The sequence below is a fragment of the Macaca mulatta genome, chromosome 13 (genome assembly GCF_049350105.2).
Source record: "Macaca mulatta isolate MMU2019108-1 chromosome 13, T2T-MMU8v2.0, whole genome shotgun sequence".
Lineage (NCBI taxonomy): Eukaryota > Metazoa > Chordata > Mammalia > Primates > Cercopithecidae > Macaca > Macaca mulatta.
The window spans coordinates 92,746,263-92,759,913 of NC_133418.1; the positions used below are offsets into that span (position 1 = coordinate 92,746,263).

General features: G+C 39.5%; 1 protein-coding gene across 2 annotated transcripts in view; it reads right to left on the minus strand.

Moving 5' to 3' along the window:
- SLC30A6 (solute carrier family 30 member 6) overlaps nt 1-13,651 on the minus strand; it is a 58,823-nt gene that overhangs the window by 42,927 nt on the left and 2,245 nt on the right. For both annotated transcript variants that reach the window (XM_077959775.1, XM_015112066.3), the window contains exons 2-4: nt 8,665-8,751; nt 5,607-5,691; nt 4,365-4,407 (exon numbers count right to left, since the gene is read on the minus strand). In XM_077959775.1, the coding sequence (XP_077815901.1) occupies nt 4,365-4,407; nt 5,607-5,691; nt 8,665-8,751 (215 nt within the window). The remainder of the gene's footprint in view (nt 1-4,364; nt 4,408-5,606; nt 5,692-8,664; nt 8,752-13,651) is intronic.

The window sequence follows — 13,651 nt, forward strand, 5'->3', positions numbered from 1 at the left end:
TTCTACACCTCTTTGTAAAACAGTAGCATTTATTAACAACAGTCTAAAATCAGATAACCACTTTCTTCTGTGTTTGGATGTTAATGAAGCTCTAAATGAATGTAAATCACACCTTTCATCTGAAACAATATATATCGATAGCTAATTCACATGGCAGATTATGAGCCTCTAAAGAAAGAAACTTCTTCAAATTAAATGAAAAGGTTTTCCTTATGAACCTTAAGACATTAGGGAAACAACATTACTTTAGTTTTAAAATTTTACTATTTTTATTACCATTAGTTTATTATTATCAAATATGGTTGGGAACATTAATAATTATTCCCCAAAGTAACTTTTTTAAAGTGTATGAATGGGCTGAGTGTGGTGGTTCACGCCTGTAATCCCAGCACTTCTGGAGGCTGAGGCGGGAGGACCACCTGAGGTCAGGAGTTCAAGACCAGCCTGGCCAACATGGTGAAACCCCATCTCTACTAAAAATACAAAAATTAGCCGGGCATGGTGGTGGGCACCTGTAACCCCAGCTACTCGGAAGGCTAAGACAGGAGAATCGCTTGAGCCCAGGAGGCGGAGGATGCATGCAGTGAGCCAAGATCGTGCCACTGCACTCCAGCCTGGGTGACAGGTGAGACCCTGTCTCAAAAATAAATAAAATAAAATCCTTTTTTGTTTTGAGACAGGTATCAGTCTGTCACCAAGACCCAAGACTGGAGTACAATGGTGCAATCATAGCTCACTGCAGCCTTAACCTTTTGGGCTCAAGTGATCCTAATGCCTACTATTCAGTAAGTAGCTGGGATTACAGGTGTGTACCACCACACTTGGCTAATTTTTAAAAGTTTTTGTAGAGACGAGGTTTCACTGTATTGCCCAGGCTGATCTTGAACTCCTGGGCTCAAGCGGTCCTTTCACCTTGGCTTCTCAAAGTACTGGGATTACAGGCATGAGCCACTGTGCCTGGTCTATAGGGTATCTCTCTGTCACTGAGGCTGGAGTACAGTGCTAAGATCATAGCTTTCTGCAGCCTCAAACTCCTGGGCTCAAATGTCCTCTTGCCTCAGCCTCCCAAAGCACTGGGATTACAGGCACGAGACACCACTCTTGGCTGTAACATACTTAATCTGCTTTTATTTATTTTTAAATTGGCATTTTATTTATATAATTAAAATTCAAAATTTACAAAAGAGATATATAGTGGGAAGATTTTAAATTACGTCTCCCTGCCAGAGTCTTCCTCCTTAAAGACACCTATTACTATCAGTTTCTTGTTTATCCTTCCTATGTATATTTACGCAAATATAAGCAAATGACTGTAGTGTGTGGATGTGTAAACATGTGTGTATTCTTACTCTTTCCCCCTTTTTAATGCAAATTGCAGCATACTATATACACTGTTGTATATCTTGCTTTTTCCCCTCATTAGGACCTCTAAACCATAAAATGCTTTGGCTTTGTTGTTTAAGGCTACATAATATTTAATTACATAGATAAGTGGGTTCCCTATACCCAGCAGGATCGGTTTCATCCGTTGCTAGAAATGCAAATTCTTGGGTCCTACCCAAGGCCTTCTGAATAAGTAACTCTGGAAATGGAGCAACATGTATTTTAACAAGACCTTCCAAGTAATTCTGATGTATGGTCAAGTTTGAGAATTCTATGATATATATGTACCAAAATACAGGGTATACATGCCCCATAATTTATTTCATCATTCACATACTGATTGTTTCCAATCTTTTGTACTGAATAACCTCATATGCAACTCATTTTTGATCACAGGAATGTATCTGTAGCATAAATTACTAGAAAAGGAACTGCTATGTTTAAGGTTATGGGCATTTCTTTTTTTTTTTTTTGAGACAGAGTCTCGCTCTGTCCCCCTGGCTAGAGTGCAGTGGCGTGATCTCGGCTCACTGTAAGCTCCACCTCCTGGGTTCACGCCATTCTCCTGCCTCAGCCTCCTGAGTAGCTGGGACTACAGGCGCCCGCCACCGCGCCCAGCTAATTTTTTGTATTTTTAGTATAGACGGCGTTTCACCGTGGTCTCGATCTCCTGACCTTGTGATCCGCCCACCTCGGCCTCCCAAAGTGCTGGGATTACAGGTGTGAGCCACCGCGCCCGGCCAGTTATGCGCATTTCTAAATTTAATTGATATTGCCAAACTGCCCTCGAGATGCTGCACCAATTTATATTCCCACCAGCAATGTATAAAAGTGCCTGTTTCCAGCCAGGACAAGTAGTTCATGCTTGTGATCCCAACACTTTGGGAGGGAAAGGCAGGAGGATCACTTGAGCCCAGAAATTTGAGACCTGCCTGGGCAACATAGGAAGACCTCATTTCTACAAAATATCAAAAAATTGGCAAATGTGGTGGCACAAGCTTGTGGTACCACTCAGGAGGCTGAGTTGCATCATTTGAGCTCAGGAGGTAAAGACTGAGGCTGCAGTGAGCCGAAGTCAACCCACTGCACTCCAGCCTGAGCAAAAAGAATGCCTGTTTAGCCAAAACAACCTTGAAAAAGAACAAAGCTGGAATATTCATACTTCCCAATTTCAAAACCTACTACAGAGCTGCAATAATCAAGACTGATGGTACTGGCATAAAAGGACAGACATACAGATCAATGGGACAGACCTGAAAATCCAAAAATAAACATTCAAACATTCACATTTACAGTGAACTCGTGTTTTTTTTTGTTGTTGTTGTTTTGATTTTTGAGATGGGGTCTCGCTCTGTTGTCCAGGCTGGAGTGCAGTGCCGCGATCTCAGCTCACTGCAACCTCTGCCTCCCAGGTTCAAGCAATTCTCCTGCCTCAGCCTCCCAAGCAGATGGGACTACAGATGCCCACCACCATGCCCAGCTAATTTTTGTATTTTTAGTAGAGACAGGGTTTCACCATATTGACCAGGCTGGTCTCGAACTCCTGACTTTGTGATCCGCCCTCCTCAGCTTCCCAAAGTGCTGGGATTACAGGCATGAGCCACTGCGCCCAGCCGAATAAAGCCATCTTTTTAAAAACAAAAGAGCACGTGTTTCCCTAACACACTCAATAACACAGCTATACTCAAATCTTTTAATCTTTCCCAACGTGACAGGCAAAACAGCATCTCGGAGTAATTTTAATTTGCATTTCTCTTACTGTTAGTGAAGATGAGCAACTTTTCATAAGTGTCATTTATAGTTCCTGTTCTGTAAACTCTCGTATGTATTATAAATTTTTTTTCGGCCGGGCGCGGTGGCTCAAGCCTGTAATCCCAGCACTTTGGGAGGCCGAGGCGGGCGGATCACGAGGTCAGGAGATCAAGACCATCCTGGTGAACACGGTGAAACCCCGTCTCTACTAAAAAATACAAAAAAACTAGCCGGGCGAGGTGGCGGGCGCCTGTAGTCCCAGCTACTCGGGAGGCCGAGGCAGGAGAATGGCGTAAACCCGGGAGGCAGAGCTTGCAGTGAGCTGAGATCCGGCCACTACACTCCAGCCTGGGCGACAGAGCAAGACTCCGTCTCAAAAAATAAAAAAATAAAAAAAAATAAAAATAAATAAAAATAAATTTTTTTTCTTACTTTTCTTTTATTGGGCCTTCGTCTTATTAAATTGTAGGGCCCTTCAAATATTAGCAAAATTAGTCCTTTGAGGTATGAATTGCAAGTATCTTCTCAGGTTACTCTCTGTTTAAGGTGACATTTGCTACCTAGAGTTCTTAACTTTAATATAATCAAATTTATAAATGTTTTGTTTTTTTGTTTTTTGAGACTGAGTTTTGCTCTTGTTGCCTAGGCTGGAGTGTGGTGGCACAATCTCGGCTCACTGTAACCTCCGCTTCCTGGGTCCAAGCGATTCTTATGCCTCACCCTCCCAAGTAGCTGGGACTACAGGCACAAGCCACCATGCCTGGCTAATTTTGTATTTTTAGTAGAGATGGGGTTTCACTACGTTGGCCAGGCTGGTCGTAAACTCCTGATCTCAAGTGATCCACCCGCCTTGGCCTCCCAAAGTGCTGGAATTGCAGGCGTGAGCCACCCCACCCAGCCTCTAATTACTGTTATGTCTCTAATTATTGTTGTTTGTGTGTTTGTTCTATGTTGATAATTTTACTTATTTAGATTACTTTCCTTTAAGCAAAGAAAACTTCTTCATAATCTACTTTTTCTCTCCATAGACTTGCCTGTTCTGGACATTTCATATAAATGAAATCATACAATATGTGGTCCTTTATGACTGTCTTCATAGTATAATGTTTTTATTGTTTTCTTATACGATATCAGTAGCTGCTGTTTTTATTGCTGAATTGTATGGCTATACCACATTTCTACCAAATTCCTTATTGGCTCCAAAACATTAAGATTTCCTAAAAACTTACCTAAAAAGATCAAAAATGGTCAGGTAAGTATAGGCAGTTAAAGCTGCAAAACAACCAAAAAAATGATTAAAATATTACTGACCCCTCTAAAAAAATACAGCAAGTCACCCAAATTATTTCTACCAGGGGTATCCATCACCAAAAAAACTTTTGAGTCACTGGCCAACCTGATATATTGCCAGTTATCTAGTAAATTTGATCAATACATGTAGCCAAAGTTGGTTGGCAGAAAAGCTTACCTCCCAACCTGATTTCTCCATTAGGAAAAATGAAGTAATGAATGTTAAAAAGCCCTGTGACCATTTTTCTGCCTGCTTCTGTAATCTCAGCACTATTTCAAATGTATTGTTTGAACAACAGAACAAAGGAACAATGCATTAAAAAACATAAAAAGTTAAGATACAAGAAAAAATTACAGAATTCCCTTTTTAAAGAAAAGCCAACAAACCTCAAAATCTAACTTATAAACTGTATAAACTAAAGTTTTAATCTATTACATTAAAAACAGATCTCCAGCTGGGAGCGGTGGCTCACACCTCTAATCCCAGCACTTTGGGACACCGAGGTGGGCGGATCATGAGGTCAGGAGATTGAAACCATCCTGGCCAACATGGTGAAACCCCATCTCTACTAAAACTACAAAAATTAGCTGGGCCTGGTGGTGCGTGCCTGTAATCCCAGCTACTTGGGAGGCTGAGGCAGGAGAATCGCTTGAACCAGGGAGTCGGAGGATGCAGTGAGCCAAGATTACAGCACTGCATTCCAGCCTGGCAACAGAGTGAGACTCCATCTCAAAAAAAAAAAAACCAAAAAAACAACAAAAAAAACAAAAACAAATCTCCAAATAGATTTAATGATTTTTTTTTTTTAAATAACAGCTTATTTAAAATGAAAATGGCCAGGCATTGTGGCTTACACCTGTAATCCCAGCACTTTGGGAGGCCGAGGTGGGTAGATCGTTTGAGCTCAGGAGTTTGAGACCAGCCTGGGCAACATGGTGAGACCCCATTGCTACTTTAAAATATATTTTAAAAGGAAAAAACTTTAAAAAAAGAAAAGATACAATGTTAACAAATGAACAAAATTTTATAGCTTACAAGGAAGTTTTAAATATATTCCCTTATTTAAATCATTTGAGTTAAATACATTTCAGAATATATTCTATATAAGATATACCTTTATTTCCAATGAGAAAAACAAAAGTGAAAATAACAACTCCATAAAAATATAAAGGTGACATACCTATACTATTAGTAGAACTGCACCACATAAGCAGGAAGCCAGTACATATCAAGTTTATTACACCAAAGAGCAGTATCTTCCAGGACTGTGAAAATAAAAATCACTCTTATGTGTACACAAGTGATAAATTTCACAAGGTCTGCTCAAGTTGCTATAATTTATACTCTGATATTCAAAGGAATAAACATAACTTCCTTCAAAAAGTCTGTGTCACACATCTACCAAAAGTGTCATCAGCTAAGTTATAGTATACAAATTTAAAGGAATAATTCCAGAAGGAGAGTTGTTCAAGAGAAAATAAATTCTGACATAGAAATTCTCAAATAGTTGAGAAAAATACATATACATATGCATATTGTCTCTATAGGTACATATTATAGAAACAATGATGAAGCAAATGGGGCAAAATGTAAGCAACTGGTGAATCTGAATAAAGGGCATAATGATGTTCCTAAAAGTTACTAATCTTGTCCAGGTGCAATGGCTCACGCCTGTAATCCCAACACTTTGGGAGGCCGAGGCGGGTGAAGGTCAGGAGTTCAAGACCAGCCTGGTCAACATGGTGAAATCCCATCTCTACTGAAATAAAAAATCAGCCAGGCATGGTGGCAGGTGCCTGCAATCCCAGCTACTTGGGAGGCTGAGACAGGAGAATCGCTTGAACCAGGGAAGCGGAGGTTGCAGTAAGACGAGATTGTGCCACTGCACTCCAGTCTGGGCGACAGAGCAAGACTGTCTCAAAAAAAAAAAAAAAAAAAGAAAGTACTGACCTTGGCTGTTCAACATCAATCAAGTAAGATGAGACATAAGGAAAGATCTTGATTTTGGCAACACAGAGGTTTTTGGTTACCTTGTAAAAGCTGTTTACATAAATTAGTGGGGACCAGTGCCAAACTGGTATGTGTTTAATAGAGATGGGGAGAAGAGAAGGTGAATACAGTGTACTGACAAGTCGTTCAAGGAGGTTTGCTACAAAAGGAAGCTGAGAAATGAAGCAGCTCTGAGAGTGGAACTTATAACATGTAATTACGATGCAAGAAAGAGAATGATGCAAGAAAAACAATGATGCAAGAAACAGAACAATTATACGAACATCATCTTTCAGTAGGTAACAAGTGAAAGAACTGGCTTTATAGAGGATAACTGAAAGCTTGTCCAGAGAAATAGGAGGGAAGGCAGAGTGATGGCTGATGTGCTAATGACAGGATGTAGAAGTTTTCTTCTGATTACTTCTTTTACCTTGGTGAAACAGGAAGCAAGATCATTGGCTTAGGGTGAGGATGAAGATGGTATTAGAAGCTTGAGGACAGAAATGAAAGAACATGGTATGAAATAGCCATCTAGGAAATTGGAAAATTGAATGAACGAAGGAAGTATAGAATGAAAGAAATACAGGCAGCACTAATGGTCTGTCTGATCATGAATTCAAAGTGAGACCAGTTGCATGGTTTTGTTTCTCTCAGGTTACATTCAGTTGCTTAGATGCAAGTAGAGAGTAGAAAGAAAGTGAACTTGGCTGGGCGCAGTGGCTCAAGCCTATAATCCCAGCACTTTGGGAGGCCGAGGCGGGCGGATCATGAGGTCAGGAGATTGAAACCATCCTGGCCAACATGGTGAAACCCCATCTCTACTAAAACTACAAAAATTAGCTGGGCCTGGTGGTACGTGCCTGTAATCCCAGCTACTTGGGAGGCTGAGGCAGGAGAATCGCTTGAACCCGGGAGGTGGAGGTTGCAGTGAGCTGAGCTCATGCCACTGCACTCCAGCCTGGGCGGCAGAGCAAGACTCCGTCTAAGAACAGAACAGAACAGAAAAGAAAAGAAAGTGAACTTAATGAAGATTGGGGATTTTCCAGGAATTAAGACAGAGGGAAGGGGAGCACAAAAGAGCTGAGAGTATATAAAAGAAAATGATACCAGCTGGGAGTGGTGGTGTACACCTGCAATCCCAGCTACTCAGGAGGCTGAGGCAGGAGGATCCCTTGAGCCCAGGAGTTCAAGACCAGCCTGGATAATATAGCAAGATTCCATCTCAAAAAAAAAAGAACAAAAAGGAGGGAAATGATAATGATGGAGCATAGAATCTAAGCTGGATAAGGAAGCAAATGAAGATAAGGGAGTTGAAAAATAGTGAAAATATGGCAGAGTTTCAATTGGACTGCCCGTTGGTACTGCTTATTATTGTTTCATTGAAGCTGGCTTTACTTAAAAGTCATCAAATATTTACTGGATGCTTATATTGTACTTCTATAAAAAGGTGAGCAAAATAGAGATAGTCAGTTCCCTAAGAGAATTTATCATTTAGACAACAATGAGAAGCATGAAACACAGTAACTAGAAGGTATACATTGGTGGCCTAAAAGGATGGCAATTACATCTTTTTATTTACAGTCTCAAAACATGACATATTTTTCTTGCCCTACATTAAAAATGAGAAAACATGGGCCAGGTGCGGTAGCTCAGGCCTGTAATCCCAGCACTTTGGGAGGTGGAGGTGGGCAGATCACCTGAGGTCAGGAGTTCGAGATCAGCCTGACCAACATGGAGAAACCCCATCTCTACTAAAAATACAAAAAATTAGCCGAGCGTGGTGGCCCATGCCTATAATCCCAGCTACTTGGGAGGCTGAGGCAGGAGAATCGCTTGAACCCAGGAGGCAGAGGTTGCGGTGAGCCCAGATCATGCCATTGCACTCCAGCCTGGGCAACAAGAGTGAAACTCCATCTCAAAAATAAATAAATAAAAGAGAAAACATGGCTTTAGATTGGATCCATTTAATTTTTTGAAAACGTAATAACCAAAAGCAACCATAAAACCATTTTTCTTTAAAACAGTTCAGAATTAGAATCAAAACTTTAACAGAAGATTCCTACCAAAGCAAAACAATTTAACACCAAACAACTGCAATTTTACACTAAAAAAACACTTTTCCAACATAGAAAAATGAAAACAGTGTGGTGGGATCAGGAGTGATTTCTATTTGCCTTAAAAATTATCTTTCTTCAATGTTATAATGTTGTTTGTGCAATAATTAAAATTGGGGTTAAGGAATAACTTACCCTTCGGTCAGCTGCTACAAGTCTAAATTCCCGTAACAACTTGCCAAAAAAGGATCTTTGTGGTTTTCGAAAGAGATGAATTGTCCCCTTTCAAACAAACAATATACAAATCAGCATTTAAATATTTAATCATCTTCTGAGTTCCTATGATATGATATAGTGGTTCCTATGCTATGGTATGAGATAGTGGTAATAATAACCAATATTTATTAAGTACTCAATATACACCAAGCACTTATTCTAGATACTTTATGTGTATTTATGGATTGAATATTCACAATAAACCTATGTGGGTGGAGACAACTTTTAGTAAGCCATCCAAAGTCAAAGAGCTAGTAAATGGCTGAGCAGAAATCAAAACCAGGCTTTTTAGCTCTAGACCACACTCTATTTTTAAATGGATAAGGCAATTTGAACCAAAAAAGAAACAGTTTGCCAAACAGCTCTACTGGAAATTTCTACTGAAAATTCACCTAATTAAAGCTATATATGTGGCAGTGCTTGGGGCTCATGCCTGTAATCCCAGCACTTTGGGAGGCCGAGGCAGAGGGATCACTTGAGGCCAGGAGTTCATGGCGAAACCCCATCTCTACTAAAAATATAAAAATTGGCCGGGTGTGGTGGCACACACCTGTAATACCAGCTACTCAGGAGGCTGAGGGATGAGAATCTCTTGAGCCTGGGAGGTGGAGTTTGCAGTAAGCCAAGATCGCGCCACTGCACTCTAGCCTGGGTGACAGAGTAAGACTGTCTCAAAAAGAAAGCAAGTTCAGGCAACTATTATAGTAAAACACCTGAGATTCTCTCTTAGGCATTCAGTCAAAGTATCTGACACCCTGGCTAGTCTCCCTGGCCCCTGCTAGTATACAGTTTGGGGATAGTAAAGATAGGGCTCACCAATGAGAGAGAAGACTGAGGCGATTTACCACCCAAGTTTAGGAAATCATATGGGAAAGCCTTAGCAGAAAGAAGAGTTCAAACACATATGAGAAATTAACTTATGAGAAAGGCAGTATCCAATATCAGTGGGAGAAAATATGAGCCAGTCAATAAATGGTATTTTAATCAAGGTAATGTTTCACTCTTACCATACTCCTTACTCTAATTTGTTATTATTTTGAAAATTAAAATACAGAATTACAGAGTACTTGATTGAAGAAAGCCTAGATGTATTATTTTATAATCTGGGATTTGGGGGAAGCCTTTTTTAATAGGACATAAAAACCAAGAAGCTCTAAAGGAAAAAAATTGATTGATTTTACTATATAATTTCATGGCCAAATGTAATATCCTAACGGGGGAAAAAAGATTTAAGGTCAAACTGTGAAAAAAAAAATTGTAATTCACAACAGACAATAGGCCAATTTTCTCTATACACGACGAGCTTCCACAAATTATTTTTAAAAAGATAAATAACCCAGTTTTAAAAATTACACATTTATAAAGCTGGCCAAATCAATACCTGCTCATTATTCACATTTGCGACTTTGTATTGTTAATGTGAAATCATGATTTCTGTTGATACTTTAAAAATAAAAATGGTATGCCTCTCCCTATACACAGTCACATCCATCTCTTGAACCTCAGTTCCAGCTGCTTTTGAGGAAGACAGTCTGATTTTAAACATAGGCTACACAGCAAACAGGATATTCACTCTACTGCAGTCTCATCCTGCGGCGAAGGAGTGAATATCCTGTTTGCTGTATTAAAAATCAGACTGTCCCAAATTTGGTGAAAACCATTCCTGTCATTTTTCTATGATGTAGTACTGATAATGAGGCAGAAACTTATGTCTATGAAGAAGGCAAAAAACGGTACTTTAAGTGTGTGCTATAATGAATCGAATTTGTGATGTCTACTGGTAAGAACGGGAATAGTGCCAAAAGATCTGATTACTAATTGTTTCAGTTATCATTCAAAAATACTTAGCCTTTTTTTATGCTGAAAATTTGGCATGGCCCTATTAATTTTTCTGGTATAGGTTTCCAAAAGCAAAACCCTATAGCTACTTTTAAAGAGAATATTTTGTCATTCCAAAAGAAAGTATCATTACAGGGGGAAAAAAATCCTTCACAATTTTAAATGGCTCATACACAGTAATTTGATTGCTAAGTGCCACAAACATAAATTTTTGGATTTGAATTTTAATGAAATACTTTCCTAGATGGTAAAAGCCACAATCACTATACCAACCTTATTACATTTCTACCTCACTAAAGTTGGTCAATTTGACTCAAACACTGAAGCCCCAGAAAGCAGTGAAACGGAGGTATTAAAAAATTATAAATGTAGGCCGGGCGCGGAGGCTCATGCCTATATCCCAGCACTTTGGGAGGCTGAGGCGGGCAGATCACGAGGTCAGGAGATCGAGACCATCCTGGCCAATACGGTGAAACCCCGTCCCTACTAAAAATACAAAAATTAGCCGGGCGTGGTAGTGGACGCCTGTAGTCCCAGCTACTCAGGAGGCTGAGGCAGGAGAATGGCGCGAACCCGGGAGGCAGAGCTTGCAGTGAGCTGAGATTATGCCACTGCACTCCAGCCTGGGTGACAGAGTGAGATTTCGTCTCACAAAAAAAAAAAAAAAAAAAAAAAAAAAAAAAAAAAATATATATATATATATATATATATATATAAATGTAAAAAACTTTCAAATCCAATGCAAGCATGATTTTCCTACATAGCATCTAGAGAGCAATTAAGTGGTTATAAGGAGGGATAACTCATTTCTTCAAAGCTTAGGCATCATTAGTTGCATTATGCTGAGACTCAGGAAAAGCAGGAAAAAAGGCCAAGCACTAGATATTTGGCATAAGAAAAACAACAGCAGAGTGTTGATAATTGTTGATGCCACGTGACAGGTACAAGGGGGCTCATATTATGGTCTCTCTACTTCTGTGTATGTATAAAAATCTTCATAATAGAAAGGTGAAAAAAGTAAAAATAAAGCACCAGAAAAATGTTACCATTTTTATATCCAAATAAAGACTACTGTGTGTGTATAACCTGACAGCTAAGCTAATCCAGTTTTAAAAGAATATGCTATTTTCACTTTAGATGTTAATAAATGTTAATATTAATAAATATATTTTTTTCTTGGCTGGCCATAGTGGCTCATGCCTGTAATTCCACCACTCTGGGTGGCTGAGTCAGGAGGATCACTTGAGCCCAGGAGTTCAAGACCAGCCTAGGCAATATACTGAGACCCTGTCTCTACAAAAAATTGAAAAGAAAAAAATTAGCTAGGCATGGTGGTACACGGCTGTAGTCCCAGCTACTCAGGACGCCAAGGTGGGAGGATTGCATGAGCCCAGGAAGTCAAAGCTGTAGTGAGCCAGGATCACACTTTACTCCAGCCTGGGCCACAGAGCAAGACCCCATCTCTAAATAAATAAATAAATAAATAAATAAATAAATACACACACACATATGTATAAATATTACATATGTGTATGTACATATGTATATATATTCTTAAGGAATTACGTGTGAGATATTTTGGTTCCAAAGATTTAAAAAATTCTCCTTAATACTGTTATTTTTGGACATCTTCTGTTTAACCCTAGCCGACTTTAAGTTTCAGGTTAAGAGAATCAACAAGGTTTCTAAGAGGCAGAAGGCCACTTCTGATGCCATCCTGACAATGAAAATAAAACAAAAATCCTAATGCTCATATCACTCTTCCTAAAATTACATTGGCTCTCCATTGCTATCAGAATAAACTCCAAATTTTACAACCAGAATTTCCAGGTTTTCAATGACTTAGCCTGTTTCTTTCCAGTCTTACCTCTTACTCCACATAGAAACCCTCAACTTCGGTTAAACTGGTCTACTCTTTGTCTCATTACACCGCTCTTGCATGAAAAAGCCAGATCTGTCTAACCCAAGCTCTTATTCATATAATGAGAAACAAGTACTAGATTAAGAGTATTAGAGTGGGGCACAAAGTACTTAGTTTCATGTTTCACTTCTTTTTTTTTTTTTTTTTTGAGACGGAGTCTCGCTGTGTCTCCCAGGCTGGAGTGCAGTGGCCGGATCTCAGCTCACTGCAAGCTCCGCCTCCCGGGTTCACGCCATTCTCCCGCCTCAGCCTCCCGAGTAGTTGGGACTACAGGCGCCCGCCACCGCGCCCGGCTAGTTTTTTGTATTTTTTTAGTGGAGACGGGGTTTCACCGTGTTAGCCAGGATGGTCTCGATCTCCTGACCTTGTGATCCGCCTGTCTCGGCCTCCCAAAGTGCTGGGATTACAGGCTTGAGCCACCGCGCCCGGCCCATGTTTCACTTCTTAAATGAAGTCTTCCTAGATCATTCCAAACTGTAGTGTTTTTTTTAATGCCACTTATTTTGCATTAATCAAAGTATAGCCTTCAACTTGTTGCGTTGCTTTATAATTTAGTAACTTCACTACTGACAAAGGCTATTTTTCTTTATATTTTGTTTTTATATATTCATATTTTAATATCATATATTTATATTATTTATATTTTCCAAGAAAGCACTGTTTTCACATAGCATATTCTTAAACACAAAACCTTTTTCTCAATATTTTATTTTAAAATACTTATTTTAAAAAATAAACCTTAAAAAATGTTTCCCTGCATGACTAATACTAATGTTTCAAGCATAAAGATATAGTGCCATAGGTTTTCAGTGCTTTATAAAATAGATGTTTTATTTGTATTTTTCTTTGTATTTTCTAAGAAAGTACTGCTTTCACATAGCATGTTCTTAATAAACACAAAACCTTTTCTCAATAAATAAACCTTAAATACTGTTTCCCTGCATGACTAATACTAATGTTTCTTTTTTTTTTTTTTTTTTTTTTTGAGACGGAGTCTCGCTCTGTCGCCCAGGCTGGAGTGCAGTGGCCTGATCTCAGCTCACTGCAAGCTCCGCCTCCCGGGTTCACGCCATTCTCCTGCCTCAGCCTCCCGAGTAGCTGGGACTACAGGCGCCCGCCACCTCGCCCGGCTAGTTTTTTGTAGTT